The 22,409-nt window shown below is 42.6% G+C and overlaps 2 protein-coding genes across 3 annotated transcripts in view; one reads left to right on the top strand and one right to left on the bottom strand.

Moving 5' to 3' along the window:
• Positions 1 to 6,682, top strand: part of LOC146504900 (sodium/potassium/calcium exchanger 3-like) — a 126,636-nt gene extending 119,954 nt beyond the window's left edge. For both annotated transcript variants that reach the window (XM_085183140.1, XM_085183141.1), the window contains 4 exons: positions 317 to 431; positions 989 to 1,101; positions 4,276 to 4,341; positions 4,425 to 6,682. In XM_085183140.1, coding sequence (XP_085039266.1) covers positions 317 to 431; positions 989 to 1,101; positions 4,276 to 4,341; positions 4,425 to 4,574 — 444 coding nt within the window. In that variant the 3' untranslated portion in view covers positions 4,575 to 6,682. The remainder of the gene's footprint in view (positions 1 to 316; positions 432 to 988; positions 1,102 to 4,275; positions 4,342 to 4,424) is intronic.
• The window catches only part of LOC146504897 (ras and Rab interactor 2-like), a 56,624-nt gene continuing 39,421 nt past the window's right edge, over positions 5,207 to 22,409 (bottom strand). Inside the window, exons 8-12 of the mRNA XM_085183138.1 lie at positions 19,637 to 21,247; positions 13,566 to 13,874; positions 13,353 to 13,484; positions 13,091 to 13,254; positions 5,207 to 12,815 (exon numbers count right to left, since the gene is read on the bottom strand). Coding sequence (XP_085039264.1) covers positions 12,357 to 12,815; positions 13,091 to 13,254; positions 13,353 to 13,484; positions 13,566 to 13,874; positions 19,637 to 21,247 — 2,675 coding nt within the window. The 3' untranslated portion in view covers positions 5,207 to 12,356. The remainder of the gene's footprint in view (positions 12,816 to 13,090; positions 13,255 to 13,352; positions 13,485 to 13,565; positions 13,875 to 19,636; positions 21,248 to 22,409) is intronic.

The raw sequence follows: 22,409 nt of genomic DNA, 5'->3' as shown, positions 1-22,409 counted from the left end.
AGTCTACTTTCCAAGTTTAAAAAGTCTGTCTGGAACAATTAGATAAATTCTGGAAACACGGGGTTAATCGAATCCTAATGGGGTTTGAAAAGCTCTTTAGAGCTACAGAGACATAAGAATAGAATAATAAAATTCTTCATTATTCATGTAAGAAAATTGGTAAGTGCATGTGTCATTCCTGGTTTATCTTTAAGTTAAAAAAGAACATTTTAACATTTTGGTTTTGGGTTCTAGTCTTTCTTTCCATTTTTCTGTCAGCACTCTTGATTGTTAAAAATACAACCAGTGATAGTGTGTCTCTGTCTTTGTGTGTCAGGTAACAGTAATAGGCTTCACACTCGGTATTCCAGACGTCATCATGGGTATCACATTCCTGGCAGCCGGCACCAGCGTCCCCGACTGCATGGCCAGTCTTATAGTGGCGCGACAAGGTAATCAAACACAAACACGCAAAATGACAGGTTACCAAGCTGTCATTTAAAATGCACACACAGAGCAAACAGCAGAATCAAAGTGAGGCCGCTATCAAAGAGCTGGAGAGGGGACGAGATGACAGAGATGGAGAGGGGAGGGGAGGTAAAGATCCTGGCCTGTCATCTTTTTCCCTGTGGTGAGAAGAGAGAGGGAAGACAGGCCGCCAGATCCTTTCCTCTGTCCTTTCATCTGTGTTTATTCTTGCTCCTGTCATCAAATATTTAAACAGCTCTGTCTGTGTGTATGTAGGGGGCTCACCAGGAGAGACACTCGCCACCGTTTAGTCGTCCATCCTCCACTGTGTAGCTGCTGTCGCCTGCATCGCGTTGACATTTTTTTTGGAAAGTCATTTGGACAGATAGCTGCACTGAATGCCGCCCGTGTCCACCTACGTCAGACCAACCTGCTTCCTGTCTGCTCTTTTCCCACTCACTTTACCTTTCACGCTGTCTGTCTGATCTCTTTGATTTCTGTTTTTGCTGATTCACAACTCCGTCTACGTCTGTGTGTTCAGGAATGGGTGACATGGCGGTGTCCAACTCCATCGGCAGTAACGTGTTCGACATCCTGGTAGGGCTCGGTCTTCCCTGGGCTCTAAAGACCTTGGCTATCAACTATGGCTCTGATGTAAGTAGCACAAAGCTCATCGACCCTTTAATTATGGTCGTGCACAGAGCTTTGCAGACTTTCATCAGAAAGTTGTCGTTTTTTTACTTTCAACTGAGCATTTCATCAACAATATGTGGAACAAACAGCCTGTGTGCTGCTCATTTTGTACTGTTGTTGGTCCTTGAGAGGCCAGATAGTCATAATGAACCTATATAATGAAGTGAATTTGTCTCTCCTTCTCGTGCTGCTTATTTGATCTTTTGGGGAGTTTGCATGTTTCTCCTCAATGCTGTAAGCTTTGTTGTTCTGGACCACTATTCAACCAATCAGAATACTACCTGTGCATGGTAGTGGCATTTAATGTAATGTAATATACTGGCATAATGAGTGAAAAAAGGGAAGTGGAGCATAACTGATGTTTCTGATTCAGCCCTAAGTATAAACTTTATCCAAAAGGATAGTTGAAGCCTAGTTTCAAAAGTAGAGTGTCTTTGTCTAATCCAAAATGGATGATAGGTCTGGGTCAATGCATCTGAAATTGAAACCTTCAAGCAGGATTTCAAGTCACTGAAGAGAGTGTCAACATGAACCAGTAGCAGCACCTCTCTCTCAGAGACAAGGACAGATGCAGAAGAAGACAGCTGTAATATGACAAGAGGTTTTCTGTTATGGTGGATTCCCACATAATGAGTGGCATTTTTCCAACAAGTTTATTGCTAGTGTGTCTCCAACATCTCTGCTACATTCCCAGTAGTGCAGTGGAGGGACATTATGTTTCAGTAGGATTCAAAACTGAAACTGAAAATCTTACCTATTTGCTGCAAAGGAAGATATGCCGTGCAGTAGCTTGTGTCCATCAGATAGTAAAACTCAGCTGATGTATAAATTTCAGCTAAGACATGATAGAACAACACATGCAAACATGATCTAAAACAATTTGAAAGACAGCATATGCAATAACTCATTTATAAAGCACATTTACAGGTATTGATGGTCTCTATCTGGTCTTTAAGTGATGACCTGATGTTTCATCACTGCTTCCAGGTCAAAACTACTCTGTGTTTGTAACATGCTTTGTATCTTGTTCTATTTAATCTGAACAAGCCTCTAAAACAGTCAGTGATCACTGTCGACCTCTCTCTCTTTGTGTTACCACTGTTCATTATATAGCTCAGTTTTTAAAACCTTACGATGTAACTACAGCCCAGCCCAAGCAGCAGTATATTAATGACCAACCAAAAACAGAATTATAGTGTACAAATTTGATATGAGGTGAGCAAGTACATTGTAGTTGTCTTATGTATTATTACTTCTTATTTTATTAATGATGCCAAAAAAAAAACCCTGGGATTAATAAAGTGAATCAAATGATAAAGCTACTTCTAAGAACCTATGTTTATTACTGCTGCTGGAAATCAGAGACATTAAACATTGCCTAAAATCTTTCGACCCTCCTGCTCCCCATGTAGAGGTCTACAGAGCAGAGAAAACCTGGGGTTAACCCTGAAGTGACTTGGATAAGTCAAAGTCCTTCTTAGTACTGGCAACCAGTTCATGGTACACGGCTAAAACAGACTCTGGCTCAGACTGATGGATATATGGTAAATGTTAAAGTAGATCTGCTCTAACTGAGCAGTCGGAGTGCTTTGTACTACAAGCCTCATTCACCCAATTACACACACATTCAAACAAAGCACTTTTTTCATGCCTAAATGCTTCTGATCAGTAGATGAGGTTCTACCCCCTGAGCCACTTCACAGTCAGAGAGAGAGCTTTGTCGTTTTGTGTTATTGTATCGAGTTCATTCCTGAGATTTTTGTGGAAGACAAAACTGTGTGAATGGGTGGATGACTGGATGTGTAAAGCGCTATACAAATACAGGCCATTTACCATTACAACCTTAAATAGAAAGTTAATGCTGTAAACTAGCATCTTATTAACCTGCACTACTGTTACTGTTACACATAAAAGCTGATAGAGACGACAGGAAAATGTAAATCCTTAAAGCACATTATTTATCTCATATCTGCGTCCATATGTCTGCTAATTAATCACAACAGGCTTCATTAATTAAGTGCAGCGTAGAACCCAACAGTGAGGCTGTTTAAATAAAAAGCCCATTTAGATTCTGATTATAATTTTGATTATGAGCCATAATGTTTACCAGACTCATTATAAGCTATGGCACTGTGAGACCAGTAGGAACCACAGGTCACACTGATATCAGCCTTGTTTCAACAGAAACATATTTTATTCACAGTGTTGCAGAGAAATACTACTTTACCCACAATCCTAAACTGAAACAGCAACATCACTGATTGGTGGAGGCTGGAACGTACGATTGTGATAATTAGACTAAACTTTAATACAGATCCATAACGCAAACTACTGCAACAGTGCCTTTTTGTTTTCCTTCATTTTTGAACCAGAACAAATCTTTTCATGGTCCTGATTCAGCTCATAGCTACGTGACTTATTTGAATCCTTAAAATGCTTTCTATAGGAACATTCACTTCTAGAACTGTCGCCCTTAAGCTTTAGGATCTGTTGCTAAAGTCTAGAGTCCAAGTCCCCCCATAGTGACCAACAATGTGTTTAGCAGTGACGTGCAGCGATCACAGTAAGTCAGGGAGAAGTTTCCAAGTTAAACTTTACTTTTCAGGACATGCTGTATTTGCTGGACACACATTATATGGACAAAGCTACTGGGCAACACCTAATCTTTAATAACCTGTGGTCTACAAAGTGATATTACCATGCAGTCTGCCTTTCCAAACATTTGTGAAACAATGTCTCGTTCACTGAATTTGATTTGAATCAGTTTGTAAAATTATTCAATGTGGGAGACCAGGTAACTTTACAGATACATAGTGTGCAAAAATCAGTGCTCTGTTGACTTAACAATTCCAGAAACAACCTCTGGCATCAACATCCCAAAACCTGTGTACCAGGAGCTTCATGCCTGAGCAGGTCCTGTAGGTGTGTGAGTCCAGTAGTTTGGACCACATGGTGTTTGACAGGATTATCAACACATTAAAGGTTCCCTGGGCATCCAGGACCTGGAATGGCTGCTATTAACCAGCCTTTAGCTACAAAACTGTGATTACCAAACTGCTTCCTGTGTGGACTCCCTTCAGGTTGATGATCATCGTACAATACAGCATTAATAATGTCTCACCTGTTCTCTTGCAGATCAAATTAAACAGCAAAGGACTCATCTTCTCTGTGGGGCTCCTGCTGGCATCTGTGTTTATGACCGTGAGTTTTTGAATGGACAGTTTCTGTTTCTTTCTTTCTCATAGCGCAGTTTTGATGAGCTTCCCTCCTCTCCTCTGCTGTAGGTGCTGGGAGTTCACCTAAACAACTGGACGCTGAACAAACGTCTGGGTTTCATGTGTCTCATCCTCTACTCCATCTTCGTGTGTTTCTCCTGCCTCATCGAGTACAACATCTTCACCTTTGTCAACCTGCCGACCTGCCGGGATGACTGAGACACGCACGCATACACAACACACTCACTGTGCACACACTTACACAAACAAGTGGTGTTTGCAAGGAATTCAAAAAGAAATATTAAATAGATAGCTGGTGGCAACAAGTGGAAGATCTTATTGGAGACCAAAGAATTAATTGCAAATACTATTTGGCACAGGTCTGACTCACACTGATTTTTCTGTGGCTTGTTTTTTTGCAACATGGAGCTGCTCTGGTGTTTAGCCCACACCAGACCAGAGAGTGGGACTGATTCCAGGAGTAGAGATGGAAGCAACCAACGGACAGCACAGAGGATGATAACCTCGCACGCACACACACACACACACACACACACAGAAATTATTCTACTACTGCTCACTCCTGACATGAGGACCTTTTATTTTGAAACTCCCTGTGTTAGGTGTGATGTTTCCTAGCTGCTAACCTTTCCTGAGAGGAAAGGCAGGTCTTTTAGATCTACTAGTTGAAAGTAATAAGTAATAAAAAAAATAAAAATAAAAGCAATGATGTAAAGAGATGGGAAGTTTAGACAGAGTTAGGGCCACGAGTCTTCATTATTTGTTACAGTGTTTACTTGGGACTTTTTGTTATTTCCATCTTACGCTCGCATTTACAGTTTTTCTTTTAAGACATGCACCTATAAGTCTCCACAGAAACAGGGCATTATCCCGTCACCTTTTTATAAATTAACTCACGGCCGTAGCTGTCATGTTTCATATTGATTTCCTTTCTATAAATAGCTCACCTCTGTAAATAACCCCCAGATGTCCTATTTATTATTTATTCCTGTCATACGCACAGTTCTTCTCTGGAGGTCACAAGAGCACCTGGGCAGGTTTTTGTTTGTGCAGCCGGGGATCCAGGTCGATGATCACAAGCACAATTTTTTGTGAGGGCATTTTGCAAAATTCAGTTTGATCTGGATGAGTAGTTCTACGTGTGGACGGGACATACGGAGCTCAAACTTGCACTGAAGAGCGGGAGAGCAAGGTGTTTACGCGCTGAAGCACGCTGATTATGAGGAGAGGATCCTTGTAAAATGAAGCAGGTTTGTGTGGAGTGGGTTCGAGAAGCAGATGTATTTATGTCTTTCGTGAGTGGGGAACTGCTGCTGGTTCTCCTCTCAGAGACACTGACCAAATAGACTCAAAACAGTGGTGGCATTATTCAAAACGACACCTGGACCAGGTGTTTGCTCTGTGCTGGAAGGATGGATGGATGTCCTGCTTTACTTCTCTGAGGGTGAGCAATGTAACTGGTAGTAAAGTAGGCCTTTTTACCCCAACTCTTTAAGGTTGGGAGGAGTTTCCACTATATTTTTCTCCAGGAGTTCTTTGTATTTTGTAATGCCTAATGTCTAGATTTGTCCAAATTTGGTAGGTTTGTGGCACATAAATATTCCTACTAGTTTTTAGAGCATGTACAGTGTGGTTTGTGAAACCCTCCGGGGAATTTTTTTATTCCGCTAAGGGGCCAGTAAAGTTGAATTATTCTTGAAAGACTTCCACCAACACTGAAGTGAACGCTTGTCAGTCAGGGTTGATTCTTCTCACACAGTTTCCATCAAAATGTCAGCTTTTCCTCAGACAGGTTCATTTCAAATGTCAAGTGCTCTATGCTCTTTTTTTCTCACTGAGGGAAGAGTATTGCTAAAAGAAAAAGATCTATTGTTTCAGGTACTTTGTTAATTTATTGATCAGAAATATAAAATATCTAAAATAGGAAATGCTGTCTTTCGAATGTATAAATATTTCATATATCACAGGTATTTATTTATGTCATAGAAACAAACAGTACAGCGCAACCATAACCGGAAAACAGGGTCTAAATCTTATGTAATGCAATAACTTTGAGATTACCGATATGTAAATATGGCGCTTTGCTAATAAAACACGACTTTATAGTTTAGTTTAAAAAGGCGCATTCAAATCATAAATGTCTGTTAATGTTGTTAGACTGCTCAAACTATCCAAACACAACACAAGCTCGAATCATGAAGAGGAACTGTGAGAATGTCTGCCTGACGGGAGACCTTAACCCAGTCTGAGGTGATCATTATTATACATATATCAGGGTATAACTGTTAATCCACCTCAAACTTTTCCTCCAGAGTTTCCCTGAAAGAGCTCAATGAGGTGCTAATTGCAAACCAAATAACTGGATGACTTTTGTTGTGTCAATAACAGCTCCTGAGGAATGTCTACAAAGCCCACTTCTTTCCGAAAAAAAAGCTAAAAATTACAATTTTATTTGTCACGTGCACAGAAATGCTTGTGTCCAAGCTGCAGACTGGCTGCACTATTCCTGGGCTTGGTTTTAGCATCGTGGGGGTCTAGCCAGCACCCCTAACTGGATACTGAGTGGGAATCAAACTTGTGACTCCTGCGCCAAAGGTGTGTAGCTTTACCACTACACTATCCAGCTGCTGTGATGAACAAATTATCTAGGTGTAAAAAACGAGAAAGAAAAATTAGTTTGTTTTTTTAAATATCCAAATCTCAAGCGTCTGATTACTGTGGAGGTTAAACACATCAGTATGAGCTAAATCAAAATGTCTCGTAGCATTCCACTCTCTGAGGTACACGTGGTTTTCCTCTGTGTCATCCTGTCCGTTACCAACACCTTTCTAATCCAAGGCATCAGTTTTGGCCATCTTATTTATTTCAAAATATATTGTGCACTTTACTATCAAACAATTCATGCTACAGATTATTTGGTTCAAACATCATGTGCTGCTATTAACTGCATGTACCTACAGTGTAAAACACGAGGTACTTTGAAACTAACCAAAACGCGCTCTCATTATGAAACGACACATCTTGTAGAGGAGATTTCTAAATAATTTGTGATATTCACATGGGTGATATATTGCTGATGTACATATGTATATAAATAGGTGTAAATGTATTTATATATTTTTTGTCTCAATCTGTATATCTGTTGAATATATTTTCATAGTTCCTAGGTCTCCTCTGTAATTCCCTTTGTTTTGACGTGTTTCTTGTCCTTTGTTTACTCGCATGGAGATACTTCGATATAATAAATTATTTATGGTAAATCTTAATGTACTTTGGGATCAGAGTCTAAAGCATTTTTAGATGGCACTGGAGTTAGTTTGTACTGGAAATCCTCGATGACTGCATGCTGTGGCTAGCACAGGATGTAAGAGATAGTGAGTGAGAGTGTATGCAGATGATATCTTTCTGTGCATATCTAAGCTTTACCTCTTCCTACGCAGAAACTTTTCAAAAGAAATTGTTTACTTTGTGTTTAGATGTCTCAAATGTAATTTTAGAGATCATTTTGCTACCTGAGCATTAATAAAGTTGTCATTGCTTAAGGTGACACGATCGCTTGTGCTCTACTTTTGACTGGTCTGCAGTATTATTCTATAGAAAATCTATACATTCAAACAAGTTATTTCTGATAATTTTGTATGTTGTATGCGTTTACCACATTGAATATAGGTGCACAGTCAGTGTGGTTTCTCACTTGAAGCTGAAAAAGAAATAATGCAACTAGAAACATAAACCAGCCTTTTAGCAACAACCAACCAATCCAGTGACATCACCTTCTAGCACAAGATGGCAGAACTTTAACACTCTCTAATGCTAAATGTAGGAAATAAGTATTTAAATTGTGTCTTTATTACAGTGCTCACAGAAAAGGTCGCAGAGTGCTTTATAGAAGTCTGAAGCCTAGGTCACCCATGGAACGCTATCTTGGTCTGGTTCTATACAGACTCAGACCTACTGTTAGATTTTGACAGACAGTTATTTTATTTACACCAAAGGCCTTTTTTTTTCATATTTACAGTAGTCCCTATGCACACACTGGAAACACAGACCAGTCACGTGCATCATAACCCCTCCCAATGATGCTAGCCAGCCAATCAAGTCATTACTTCAGAATGATGTTGAAAATGTGTATGTGTGCCAAGTCTGCCAGAAGAAACATGATCATCCTTCACCCTGAAGTGCCTTCAGAGGTCTTGTAGAAAAGGCTGGCAGTGATGATCATCTATATGAAGGGTGGGTTATTTTGAGCCTTTTAACTGGGATCCTCAGAGGCTTGGATAGCTGCTCCTGTGGCTCTATGATGCAAGATGAAGAGAGAGAGAAGTTTTTGAGTGTACCTCATGGTGTCCCATCCATACCATCTAAGGAGGTGGGGGCTGTGTAGGAGGACTCAGCATTTTTTAAATGCTTCCGCTGAACTGGCAGATAGCTGTCAGGATGAAGAATGCCATTTAAAGTTCAGCCTCCAGCTGGTGAATGGTGCATGATAGACCTCAACAGATCAAGAGCTGGAAATCTGATGTCTGAAAATTGAGTTTCTGTAAATTAAAAAATAGTCAAACAGGACTTTGCACTGAGCTGTGTGTGTGTGTGTGGGGGGGGGGGGGAGGCAGGTCGTAACTTTTAGAATCTTTAAAAGTATTTTATTTAATTTTGAAAACATTTACCACCAGAGGGCGTTTTCACATGTGTGCTGCTGTGCGTTTTAATTCTTCTTTACCCTGACCCCATTTCCTAAAGCGTTTTCGCATCAGCCATTGTGCGTTGCCTGGTTAAGTAAAGGTTACATAGACTTATTGCATCATCTTGTGCTACAAATGTTTTACATTAAAATATAGCCCAGTTCTAGTTTGGCTTCAGCTGATGACATTTATCCGTAACCCTGAATTGAATAATTGGAAGAGAATGGATGGCTCATAAACACAATGACAGTTAGAAGATGAAGTAGAGGGACTAGAAAGAGAGAGCAGAGTCCTCCTATATTGGCTTCTCTTCATTGGTTCCCGTTAAATCCAGAATTAAACTGAAAATCCTGCTCCTCACATGCAAGTTCTTGAATATTCAGAACCCATCTTATCTTAATGAGTATATCACCAAATTAAAGTGCTTCACTCTCACACTACAGACTGAATTGTGGTTCCCAGAGTATTTAAGCGCCTTCAGCTTTCTTTGGAACCAGCTTCCAGTTTGGGTTCAGGAGACAGACACATCTCTACTGTTAAGATTAGGCCTAAAACTTTCCTTTTTGCATATAATTAAGGCTGGATGAGTGGACCTGGAATTCTCCCCATAGTTACAGTGCAATAGGTGTAGTCACCATTCCAAGGCAGTAACATAGTGAAAAAAAATTAAACGGTCAAATAGTCCAGGATTTTATCATTTCATCTGAAGGAGGGCTTGTTAATCTATTGGTCAAACACAGGATATTATTCTATAACAATTTAGTCTAAATTCTACAAACATGATAGGTGCCCCATGTTCTGCCTGTTACGTGTATTTTCTGTGGTTATACATCCTGTTTGTGTGAGGTCATTTTCATCTTCAAGTCTTTATGCCGCATCAATGAGGCACAAGCACCCTCTGGCGGCAGGAAACTGGTATGACGGGACTCAACAGCAGAGCATTGATCAAACAAATGCACAGACAGTAATTCCATTTCCACCATTTATTGAGTGCAAAAAGAATATTTCTGACATGGATGATAAGCAGGATGTCTCCTGGATACTAAAGATATTTTGACACCATGAAGAACATTTTTAACATTGAAAAGCCATCTGTGAAAAATCCCCGCACAGAGACATATAAATACTCAAAGAATGTTAGAGGAACATGGCTGTATGTATAAATTCAGACGCTGAAGACTTGGCCCACAGGCTCTGCACAAGATTAATGCTACTCAACAACACTTTCACTTCCCTGTTTCAGCTCTGTTACACTTCAACCTGCGTAAAACAGGACTGAACAGAGCACTTCAGTTCATTCACTACATGAGCATCTTTTTCAGCTTTTCCAATTGTTCAAACTCAAGATGTGCTGATTGTGAAATTTTGGGCTGACGCTGATGTTTATAATTATTTGGCCTATAGCTGATTTCATATTTTCATTCCTTCGTTCGTTTTATTTTTACTGCTCTTTTTCTATTTTGTGCCAAGGGAAACAATGAAATCTGGAATTTAAAATGACTGTTTCAGAGTCTTTCAGCACTTGCACAACAATGGACACTGACGCTGGTAAATGTGTATATATTTATATGCTGATTACCTGAAACCTTATAATTTAAGCATTTGGATCAACAGCACCAAAATCAACGCTAACGTAGATCTGTACTGCAGGTCCTTCTCAGTACTTTCCCCTCCATCATCACGGTACCCTCTACACCTTCCTTTCAACGTGTGTGGCTGTGGGACCTCAGACCAGCTTAGATGTCCACACAGTGTCTTCATACATGTTCTTACCACCCGGGTTAAAGGCCTTTGTCAGTAGTACAGAGACGAGGCAGCCGGCCGCAGGATCTGTCACATATCACTCTCATAGGAGTGGAACAATTCAGAAACTGTAACACAAACATCCACAGTGTCGTGTCTCCCTGGACTGTGATATGAAGCTGTCAATGCCTGGTTACTATTTACAGACCATTCAGGTAACGAGTGAATCTGTTTTGTTCATAATGCAGTCAGGGTCAAGTAAAATCTTTTTCTTCTCCTCTAACGAAAACCGAGGTATGAAGGGAAACCACGGCTTTGGAGAACTGTTCCACCCCTACGGTCTGAAACGATAACCAGCAACATCTCTCAGGTCTGAAAGAGCCTCGTTCATATCACCAGGATACTGTCAGTAAATACACAAACACCGGCAACACCTGCCTTTTCTAACATTAAACACAAACTACATGCATGAGCTACATTTTACAAAGTTAATCCTTCAGATTATCTGATCACGCTGACACGTCTCATTCTACGTGAGCATCAACAATTCCCTTTAAATCCAGCAGATAGTGGGGACGACTATGGAAACACCGTCATCAACAAAAAAACAGCGTCTTTTAAATTTCTGCATTCTGTTAAAGGGGAATCCCACCAATTTTTGTATCTTTTAAATCCAAGTTTGTTTAGCTGTAGTGTGAAGTCATTTGAGTGAGAAAAGTGGAGGTCTGCTCACACCTCTGTAGCTGCTGCACCTAAATAATGGTGGCTAGCCAGGTCATGTAACAGTTTGGTCCAAATGACTGGGACATCAGCTCTGTTTATATTTTATTACATTACATTTCTTTTCATATGCTTCTTAAGAATGAGTGAATCATTGTAAACCTATATAACCTTATACCTATTATATATATTTTGTTAGTAATAATCATTATTAAAAATAGCACATTTACCATGAAACCACTAGAATCTTTTCTCTTTTTTAATAAAGAAATCAGACTGTCCAGCACTTTGCATGCTGGGTTTTTATTATTATTAATAACATTGTTTTGTTTGTTGTTGTATTAGAAGTGGCTTCATTCTCTCTTTTTTTTAAATGGCTTTGTGCATCGGTCACCACCAGGTGCCGCTAAATCCACACAAATCAACAATCTGAAGGATTATCTTTTTAAAATTCAAACAATAAAGTTACAGTTTACCAGCAACTGTGAGAAGTAAACTTAAATGACATATATAACCTACATCTATTTGTATACGTGAAGGAACTGTCCCATGTGTCTGAGCTCAGATTCCCTCCATCAGGAGGTGGAAACAGCAACTGACGGAGCTGTTTACCACAGAGTTACCCTGATAAGAAATCCAGAGCAGGAAGACAAATAACTGGCCTGTCAGACAGAACCTTCCCCAGACTAAGAAAGGAGAAGTCCGGCTTTGTAAAGACTGGCACGCCACAGCGCTGAGCCCAGCTCGTGTGTCTCAACATGTTTTTGTTTACTGGAGTTGTGGGTGACACTGCGGCAGACAAAGAGCTTGTTCAGGCTTCTGCTCGCTGCTACAGTCACACAGAGATGGAGCTGCTGAGGTGGCTCGGTGGCAGGCTCAGGCCTAAGCTGACTCCGGGTTTGGGGGAGTCAGTCGACAGGTCCGTGCTGAGGTCGTTCAGGTTGGCCTTTGTGTCACACGTCACGGTGAGGTCGTTGAGGTTGGGCGCCACATGAAGGGGAGCAGATAGCTGGGCGGTGCTGCTACTGGCCACGCGACGGAAGACGAAGTAGAAGGGACCGGCTTGCGGGCGGCTGTGCAGCTCAGCCTTTATCTTTTGAGGGTGGGTGTCTGGGGCCAGCTGCTGGCTGCTGCCCTCCATCAACAGGAACAGGCCGTAGTTTTCGGGGTCAGACACTTTGAACTTGCGGGCGCACAGCTGGCACACCTCCTCCACGGTGGCATAAGGTTGCACCTGCAGGGTCTTGGCTGTGCAGCCGCTGTCCAGCTCCTGCAAAGCAACCCGCAGGTAGTTCTGAGGGACAGTCAGAGGAGACGGTCAGTGTTCAGACAGCAAACATACGAAGCCTGAAGACTCAGATGTTTTTGATTGCAGTTAAACACCGAAAATCCTCCTTGCCATGTTTTCAAAGCTGAGAGGCTGTACTGGGTGATGTTGCTTTTGAAAATACTGGTGTATAAAAATATCAAAATCAACTCTGAAGCTAAAAGACAACCTCTAAAGCAGTGCTAATCTGCCAGCGTCACAGAAACCTTTTGCACTGAGTGAACTTATTTGTGCGTTCTCACCTGGAAGTCATCGATGGATGGTGCAGAGCGCTGGGTGGTGCGGCGGCGGTGCCACTGGTGGAGTGTGTTTCTGGTCTCAGAGCTCAGCACTCTGGCTGCTTGCTCCTCCTGGAAGTTCTTGATCAGAGACATGGCTCCATACGCACTGGTCAGGTAGTAGCCACCTGCACATCAACACGCACACACAGCGGCACACTGTTAATTACGTGGGGGGTGGAGGGGTGGGGTAGATTGTGCTGGTTTCCATGGAAAAGTGCCACACCTTCTCCATGCAGCAGTGAGGGGTCCAGCAGCTCCATCATGTAGAGTATCTCATTGTCCAGCTGAGGCATGTCACACTGGGCCAACACATAGGTCAGCATGGGCAGGAAGTCATCAGCACCATACAGACGACCTGTCAAACACACAGCAGGTTCACTCATCAATCCTGCCACGCCACACTGACTGTGGGTGTGGGTGTGGTTTTCACCTGTACCTGAGTTGTCCTCCATGATGGTGTAGATCAGTTTGCAGACTCTGAGCAGCATGCTGACCTTCTTCTCTGGAGAGTACAGTTTACACATGGTGTGGAACTTGTGTTTGATCTTTTCTATGGCCACTGTGTCCGGGGGCTGCGCATCGGCCACGCCCATTTCCGGTGGCTGCCTGGCCTTGGCCTGGGACAGGTTCTCCTTCAGCTCCTGCCACTCCCCACTGCGTATCTGGAATTCCTGCAGGGCGCTGCTCACTACGGCCTTGAGGGGCTTCAGGACACACTTATGCATTGCTTTCTCCAGGACTTGGTCTGTGGACGAGCGCAAAGAGAATCTTTCAGTGTTTCGCACAAATAAACCGTTAGTGAGCTGAGGAAAGTTCAGCATAGCTGCTGGCAAATCAAAACACATAATACAAACATCAGAAACGCCAGGCAGCTGCTGGTGCAGTCTGTCTGGCTCTAAATGAAGGACACCGCTAATCACTACAGTGACTTTGCTCCCAGAGGTACATGAGCTAAGTTACTAAAAAGGCAAGCAAGCCTGGATCATGCTAACTGCTAAAATACCCATTAGCATGCCCTCCAAGTAGCTGATTATTGTTTCTGTGAAGCAGGAAAATTACCCCCACCTGCATCAGCCACACCCACCATCAAGTGCGTAGGTAATGTGTACGTGTGAGTCGCATATTAGAAAACAAATGTCAGTGGAGTCTAAATAAAAAAAACAAGTAAAGATTCCACAAGAGGAAAGCACATCAGTGAATATGAGTCAGTGCAATAGTGGTGTGTTTTCAGATACCATCTCTCTTGAAGGAAGTGCTCTCCCACTTACTGTTTTCTATCTGAACACCTACACAGTGATTAAATACAACCTGTGATATGAGATCAAGAGGGTCCACAGATCACTCAGTGAGACATGTTTTAGCTGTGACATTAATAATTTTACCCATGTTCACTGCAAACCAAATTTATTGTGTACCATGAGCCATGATTTAAGAGCTACAAGCTGTTAGGAGAGTGTCGCGATCAGATCAGTTCTACTTGTCATCATCATGTGTGTAAATCAAGTTCCTATTGGCGACCATGTGTGCAGCTCAAAGTTCAGCCAGGAGGAGTCAAACCATCATGAGCTTCTTCTGCTTGTGCAGTCTGACTAACACACGAGCAGGAGGCCAAACCACAGCCCTGCTGAATAAGTAATGTGTGTGTGAGATGCTGACTGTTCTCTAGGAATATGGAGTCAGCAGTTTCTCTGGCTGAGCATATCTGCACACACACACACACACACACACACACACACCTTTCCGCCACATGAACCCATCTCCATCAGCCTCCTCCAGTTGCAGTATCAAAGTCCGACTCTCTGCTTCACGCATGTCTGTGAGATTCCTCCACTCCTCCAGATGTACGCCTACTGGAGCTGCATCAGAGGACCAAGCTGGCAACTCTCCAGCAGCACATTCTCACTTCCTCATTCCATCACTGTGTGCCAACTGCCAGTAAATGAGGTGCTCTGCATGATTCTTTTATCACTGCTTGCTGGCACGGATTAAGAATGAGGAGTGAGCAGATTTCACTAGTGCTTAAACTCTCTGTGTCAACAAACACTTATAATCCAGGGTGTGCCTTTGGCTTATCTCCATGATAAGATCTTTCACTCACTGGAAACCACCTACATGCCACTACATGTCACCACTGACGTTCCTTACCGTAAAGCTCTGCGGCTTGGCAAAGATGGAAATCACACCAAACTGAACTGTTCAAGTATTTCCAAAGAAAAGCTTGAAAAATGATATTTCGACACCACTGTCTGAAACGACCGCTTCCTTATTTCCTCATTTCAGGTCATTTTGAAACATTTGATCAATCAAAATATATTCAAATATATTAAATACTATTATGTAGTTCATATTATGGCCAAAGTTTCAAACAATGATCACTCGGGTTCACACAGTTTTGTGTGATGTCACTCGGGGGAATATCCCTCATTCCACCTCCTGTTCCATCTCTTTGTTTACAAAGTGCAGAAGTTTTGCTTCAACAGCTTCACAAAGGAGCTGCGCAAATAAACAAGGTCTATTTTCAGCTGTCGGTAATGAAGAACTGGAGTCTAAGAATAACAACATGGCTGTTTGTTCCTGTTCAAAGGGAGTTTTTCCTTCCCACTCTTTCTGGCTGCTGATAGGGACTCATCTGAATGCTGACGCTCTGTCTGCATGATTGTAGGAGCTTTACCTTACAATATAAAGTGTCTCGAGGCAGCTGTTGTTGTGATCTGGTCCTTTTTCCCCTAAACTTCTCATCGGTCTGCGTTTTTTTAAAATTACTTTTAACCATTTTTAAATGGCTCCTAAAGTTTTACCAACAGTCCAAAATACTCGCCGCCCTGCCTCCTTTTCCCAAAGCTAGAAATCTGAGAGAAGCAGCAATTGCTGCTATTGCAGAACTTGGAACCAGTGGAGTTCGGTCCCATTTGCTTGAAAAATAGCTTCTGATGTCATCTTTCGGTAGTGAACAGTAAATTTGATATCTAACCGTTAAAACCTAACGTGAGCATTTTGGTTAACAACTAGAAGGCCAAAACTCATAGCTGTGGGCTTTTTAAATTGGGAGAGTTTTCTTTCCTGCAGTCTCCACTGCTCTGCCTAAGTAATTAAAAACAGTGCCAACATTCCTCACTGTGGACATTAGTTAAGAGCTGTGTCCAAGTCACCCTAAAGAGGGACATGACACACTAATGAGACTCCTCAGACTAAAGCTCTGTGCTTACAGGCTTGTAAAAGTGTGAATATATTTTAGCCTGCGGTCTGAAGTTTTCCGTACTTCACAGGAACGGCTATGGGTGAATGTTGACTCTGTGCTTCTTTAGATTGCATGCATGCATCCACCTTAAAATGCTGTGAGAGCAGGGTTAAGGAAAAGTCACAGTGTCCTGTGTCCTGGATCACAGGTGGACTGTAGACATCACAGTGGCACCCGTTTTCCTGGGGACAACTTATCAGCCAAGGCCAGGGAAAACTAGCAATCACACACAAACTTACACACTTCTTGTGTCTTCCCCTCTGAATATAAACATCCTCTAACCAATCACCTTTAACCTTTAACCAATCACCTTGTCTGCTGCAGCTGGGCGGTCTCACATAATACTGTCTACAGGGAACAGCTGAACCTTCAGGTTTTATCCACCATCCATTTGGTGAAGATAAAATAACAGTGAGACCACATCAAATACCACAGTGTGTGTGTGTGTGTGTGTGTGTGTGTGTGTGTGTGTGTGTGTAACAAGTGACTGTCTCCTTGAACTATAAATAGCCTGCTGAAATCAGGAACAGAAGTGAGTATCTGTTCTGTCACTGAAGCCAGAAGCTACACAGATTGTTGACTTCCTGCTTATAATCTGAACCATAAAAATAGCATTTTGACTCGTCCTCGTCATACCAGCAGCATGTAAATGGTAAATGGACTGGTTCTTATATAGCGCTTTTCTACTCATCTGAGCACTCAAAGCGCTTTACACAACTTGTGCATTCACCCATTCAGACCCATTCGCACAAGCACATCTTTCTAAGTGCTTTCTAGATAACATTCACACACATTCATACTCCGATGGATGCATCGGAGAGCAATTTGGGGTTAGTATCTTGCCCAAGGATATTTGGCATGCAGACTAGGGGAAGCCAGGAATCGAACCACCAACCTTCCGATCAGTAGATGACCTGCTCTACCACCTGAGCTACAGCCACCCCACAAGTTTAAGACACCTACAGAACAGCAGACCTACTTTGACCTTTGATCCCATAAACTCTTCTTGAATGTGTTCACTAAAGTCACTTAGTCATTAGCAGGATAAAGCAAGACCAATGTGAATAATGCAAAAAAAACCAAAACACAAACAAATAAACAAAAAAGTTTGCGTTTTCAGCTCCAACACTTGCTCATCACTTCCAGTTTCAAAACAGTAAGACGACGACTGCAGTGTGGTCTTTTATTATTATTATTATTATTATTATTATTATTATTATTATTATTATTATATATTATTATTTCTGGCCCGCTGAGTTTGTTTATTATTATATTAATATCTAGTGTGGATCTGTCTGAAGGAAATAAAATCCACCTTCCAGCATCAATAAACATGTTAATTAGCATGTTATGTGTCATTTGTCTGTACAAAAAGTGAATTTCTAAGCTGATATGTGACCTAAAAGCAACAGCTGAATAAAAGTATCATCAGAGCTATAAGTAAAAGCCAGAGTCCCGAGGTGTGTATATGATAACATCATCAATAAGTTAGACCTGCTTGATCATGATGTTGATCTGGCTCAGGCTGTCTGCCGGAGGACAGCCTCTCTGTGTGGGATGACTTCAACACAACAGACTCTATTTTCCCCTGCCCCCTACTCCCCCTCCCCCTGAACATCCTGAACACATACACAGCTGGGGTGATGAAGGAGCACAACAAGCACAGAGGTAGCTTCCATATTTGAAATAGACCTACTCCCAAAAACCAAACATCATCTACAACACAGATGGCCTGATGGTACATCTTGTTTTAGTTCACCTCTCGGTTTCATCTGATTCACATTATGTCATTTTCTCACACCACCTACTGGCAGTGTCAAGTGAGAGAGGGAGAGATTGAAGAACCACAGATTAAAAACAAAGAGTGAAGGGCAGGGAGAGGCACAGTGTGATGGGGGCTCGCTTCTAATCCTCTCCCTCTGATTGGAGAGCTGGAGTTGGACCGAGACCGGTTGCATGACTTGGCAGACGGCCATCCAGAGGCATCTGGGCCAGCCGGCCTTTGAGCTCAACAGAAAACACTCTCTGAAGCTGCCACAACTAAATGTTGTGTAAGTGTTCCAAGAAGTAAAAACCGCAGCAGTTCCCAGTGTGTCATCCCTGAGAAAAACAAGCCATTCAGAGAGTGGGCACGAGAGGGGGCCACAACACGCAACAATGCTGCTCTTTCAATTTTAGTTTTCCCTTCACACACCACACCGATCGTAGCTGTCAATCAAATTATTTATCAAGGGAAAAATGGAACATAATGAAAATGTTTCTGGCTTTAAAGGTTAAGCAACGTTTTTCATTTTCTAACAGCTGATCAGCCTGTGGAGTTTTACACACGTCCAAATCCAAAAGGATGCTCCCCAGAATGCTTCCTTAACTATTTATAATGAAATGAGCAGAGATGGAGATACCCTGTTCTGCTCCGGGTCGAGCTTTAAAAAAAAATTGGATCCTTCAATCCTGATACACAAACGAACACAAAACAATAACTTTCTTACAGGTGAAAAAAACATTACAAAGTCAACTGTCAGCACTTCTCCACCCAATTCATGACTTCATAGTTGCAGCCGTTTGCTCAACTTTCTGAAAGAGGCCAGTAAAAACAGGTTGGTGAAGTGGGCTCCTTCCTCCACAGATAAAACCCTCTTTGTGCTCCGTGTTTACATGTTTCTGTCCAAAGTCTAATGTGGCCACTGAATCTTGGCCTAAATGATTCAGACTCTTCCGGCAGGTGTGTGTGTGTGTGTGTCAGTGAGACATTGTATGTGCGTGTGTGTGGTTGTGTAGTTGTGTCTGGCTGTCCTCCTCCAAAGTGCTTTAAAGACATTGTAAGATAGAAAAAAGGATAAAAATAGTAAAAGGGCAGTAACAGAGAAATGCAAACACAATTATTGCTTCAATAGAGATTTGCATTCTGCTTCTAAAGTAGACACACAAAGCGTTTTCCAGTGTTCACTGCTAAAATACTGAAGTGAAACTGCTACATGTGCATTAATTGGAGTTAATGTGACTGTGATTTTCCACAATGATTAAGATTTCTGAATGTGTCACTCATTCACACTTCCTAAAAATAGTCACATTTATCTGCAGTCATGCAGGGAGCTGACTACCTGCTGAGAAACGATGAGATCAGAAGCTTAAAAGGGTAGAAATGTTGCAACTGTGCAGAGCGTTAGTTTTGGAGGGTCAGTGCAATGTCTGGGAAAACACAGGTGAGAAAATAGAGCTCTGTGCTAAAGTAAAACGATGGAGGACCACACTCTGCACTGCAAACTCACCGATCTGGTCTTCTGGGATCAGGCTCTCGATGGGCGGCTCCATCTCGGAGCTCTGTCGAAGGTAGCTCTTCATCTGTGTAATAAACTGCCGGAGAGTCTGCAGCAGGTCCAGTCCGGAGTCGTATCCCTGCCATGCCTGGGTGCCCGCACCCTCGCCCATGTAGCTCAGATAGTCCTGCACCAAGGAGCCAAAGTACGAGCTCTTATCTCTGGACAGCTCTACCACTTTACGGATCGCCCTCTTCTCAGGTGTGAGCAGCGAGTTGAAAACGCCGCTCACTTTGCGCAAATGGCCTCGCAGGGCCTTCTGGAGGACCAGGGCACTGGCACTGGGGCGACGCTTTGTGCGGTGTCCAGGTGGCACCATGGTCAGGTCCTGGTCTTGGTCCTGATCGCTCTCCAGGCTGACGCCATAGTCGTGTTCCTCTTCGTCATCTTCATCCTCATCGTCGTCATCGTCCTCCATACTGCAGAAACCTAGGTGGGACGGTGGGATGGAGAGGGGGAGGTGGGTGTTGAAGTCAGCCTCAGTGGGGGGGCTGGGGTCATGCATAGGAGGCATAAAGAAAGCTGAGGACTGAGAGAAATCCAGCGAGTCTGACGAGTCTGTGGAGAGGCTCATGTCACTGAGCCGCTGGCTGCCCCCGCTGCATTCGTCAACTCTTTCTTCCTCTGCTCCGCCCATCTCTCCATGCTCGACTGCTGTCACCACGCTGGAGTCTGGGGGACTGCAGGAGTTCTGGGAGCAGGGTAGAGCCTTTTGCCGTGATAGTTTGGCTCTCATTAGGGCCTTCTCAATGGTGTCGTCCTCCAGAGCTCGTTGACACTGAGCGTCCTCTAGACTGGATGTTGGTGAGGCTTTGGTTCGACGTGGAGATGAGGACAGAGATGGCAGAGAGAGGGGCAGTGATGGCCGGGGGATGGATATAGGTGAGCTGATGCTAAGTCTCTTAGGCGGAGAGGATGAGGGGCTGATACTTAGCGAGGAGCCAAGGCGAGAAAGGAGGCTGCTGCCTCGCTCCCTCTCCTCCACCTTCTCCTTGATCCAGCAGATCTTTTCGGGCATGCTGCGCTGCCGAACAGGAGGGGCCGTTTGCTGTGCTGTAAAGCGAGGTGGAGGTGGCCGAGGTGGTGGAAATCGTGTCACACTTTCTGGCCCGCTGAGTTTGTGACTTGAGCTGGTGTGTAGCTCTACGTTTCTGTCAGGGTTCTGCAGGTTTCCTTGCTGTGACTGGCTGCTGTGGCTGTGATCTGAGCTGCAAACCTGGAGATTGTTGGCACACGAGCCCTGAGCTTCCTTACTGCTGCCTTTTCTTTTGTCGGCTTCCTCTCTCAGGTCCTGCTTTCCTGTGTCGGGGATGTTGGGAGTGAAGCTCTGATTATCATCTGGCTGGTGGACCTTTAGGAAGAGGGGGTTGATGAAGCACAGTGCTCCATTGGCTTGGCAACACTCAAGCTCAGATGGGGTGCGAGTTTGAAGCCGAGGGCGTCCTGAGGTAGCTGTTGAGGACACTGGTCTGTGGGCAGGTGGGGGTGGTCTGTCAGGAGCTGCTGTCCCCGTCAACGACACGGAGCTCTTCCTCCTGCGGCACAATGGAACATCCCAGAAGCCTAAAAAGAAACAGCAAATGAAAGATCTTGTATTCATATTGTTTTCTATTGTTTTTTTAACAGTAACCATGAAATTTCTAAATTAAATATCAACATTGTGTAAACAATACTTGTATAATACCCTAAATACATGTTTTGTAAGCTTTTACAGACTTCCATACAACTTCATTATCTCAGATTATTTTGACCATGACCATAATCATAAAGTGATAGTGTGTTACTGTGATTGACCTGATCTGGTAAAACTAATCCCCAAGGCCATGAGCCCTATAACCTATAAACAAATTTATCAGAGTTGCCTTTTCACAGCTTTCAGATAAAAACAGGACTGATTAGATTTCAAGTTCAGCCACAATTTGGCTTTCATAAATTATGAAAGTAAGAAAAATCAAGGGGAAAAAAAATGGGAAACAGTTCCTATAAATCCTTTGTGTTTGCTTTTAATTCGAATCAGACTTTATGTCCAAGGAAATCCCCTGTAAAAAGAAATCAATAAATACTTGACTTATCAAGTTAATGAATAACCTTGTTAATTACCGGAGATTTTAATCACTGACTAAAAATAATAACTGCGTTTTTTTGTCATAATCTAACAGCCAAAAGACAATAAACACATGGCAAGGTGAGGGAGACTCATGAATTCAAATATTACAGTCTAGTATGATGTAATAATATTTTCCTGTTTCACCCTCAAAAGCTTTGGAGGCACGAGTGCCACTAATATTGACTAATAAGGGCCAAAATAATTCTGTTTAGATTTCATTGCAATATTAGAGCACCATTTAACAAAGAAAGCATCACCATTGCTCACAATGATCTCAAAATGCATCTGCTGAACAGTCCAACAGTGATGTCCCTCAGCGAGGCTGTGTAAAACAGAATCAAGTAAAAAATCCTTCTGCCCACTGCAATCAAACAGCTGCAGAATCAAGTTGGTATGAAGTAGAAGAGCTATTTATTGGGTGGTTTGCTTTCAAAAGCAAAAAATGTGCCAGGAAAATAAACAGAGTCAGCTATCTTTTTTTACTGGGAGCCGACACGTTTATAGATCCAACAGTTCAGCGAAGGGCAGGAAAATGCTCAGCAGTGCTCCCATCAACTCCCAGTAAAAGCCCCGCTAAATAAAACAAATGCCAAAAACCTCTAAACGCTCCTTCACGCT

Source organism: Neolamprologus multifasciatus, chromosome 13, assembly GCF_963576455.1.
Source record: "Neolamprologus multifasciatus chromosome 13, fNeoMul1.2, whole genome shotgun sequence".
Classification (NCBI taxonomy): Eukaryota; Metazoa; Chordata; class Actinopteri; order Cichliformes; family Cichlidae; genus Neolamprologus; species Neolamprologus multifasciatus.
This window is presented reverse-complemented; position numbering and strand designations above follow the sequence as displayed.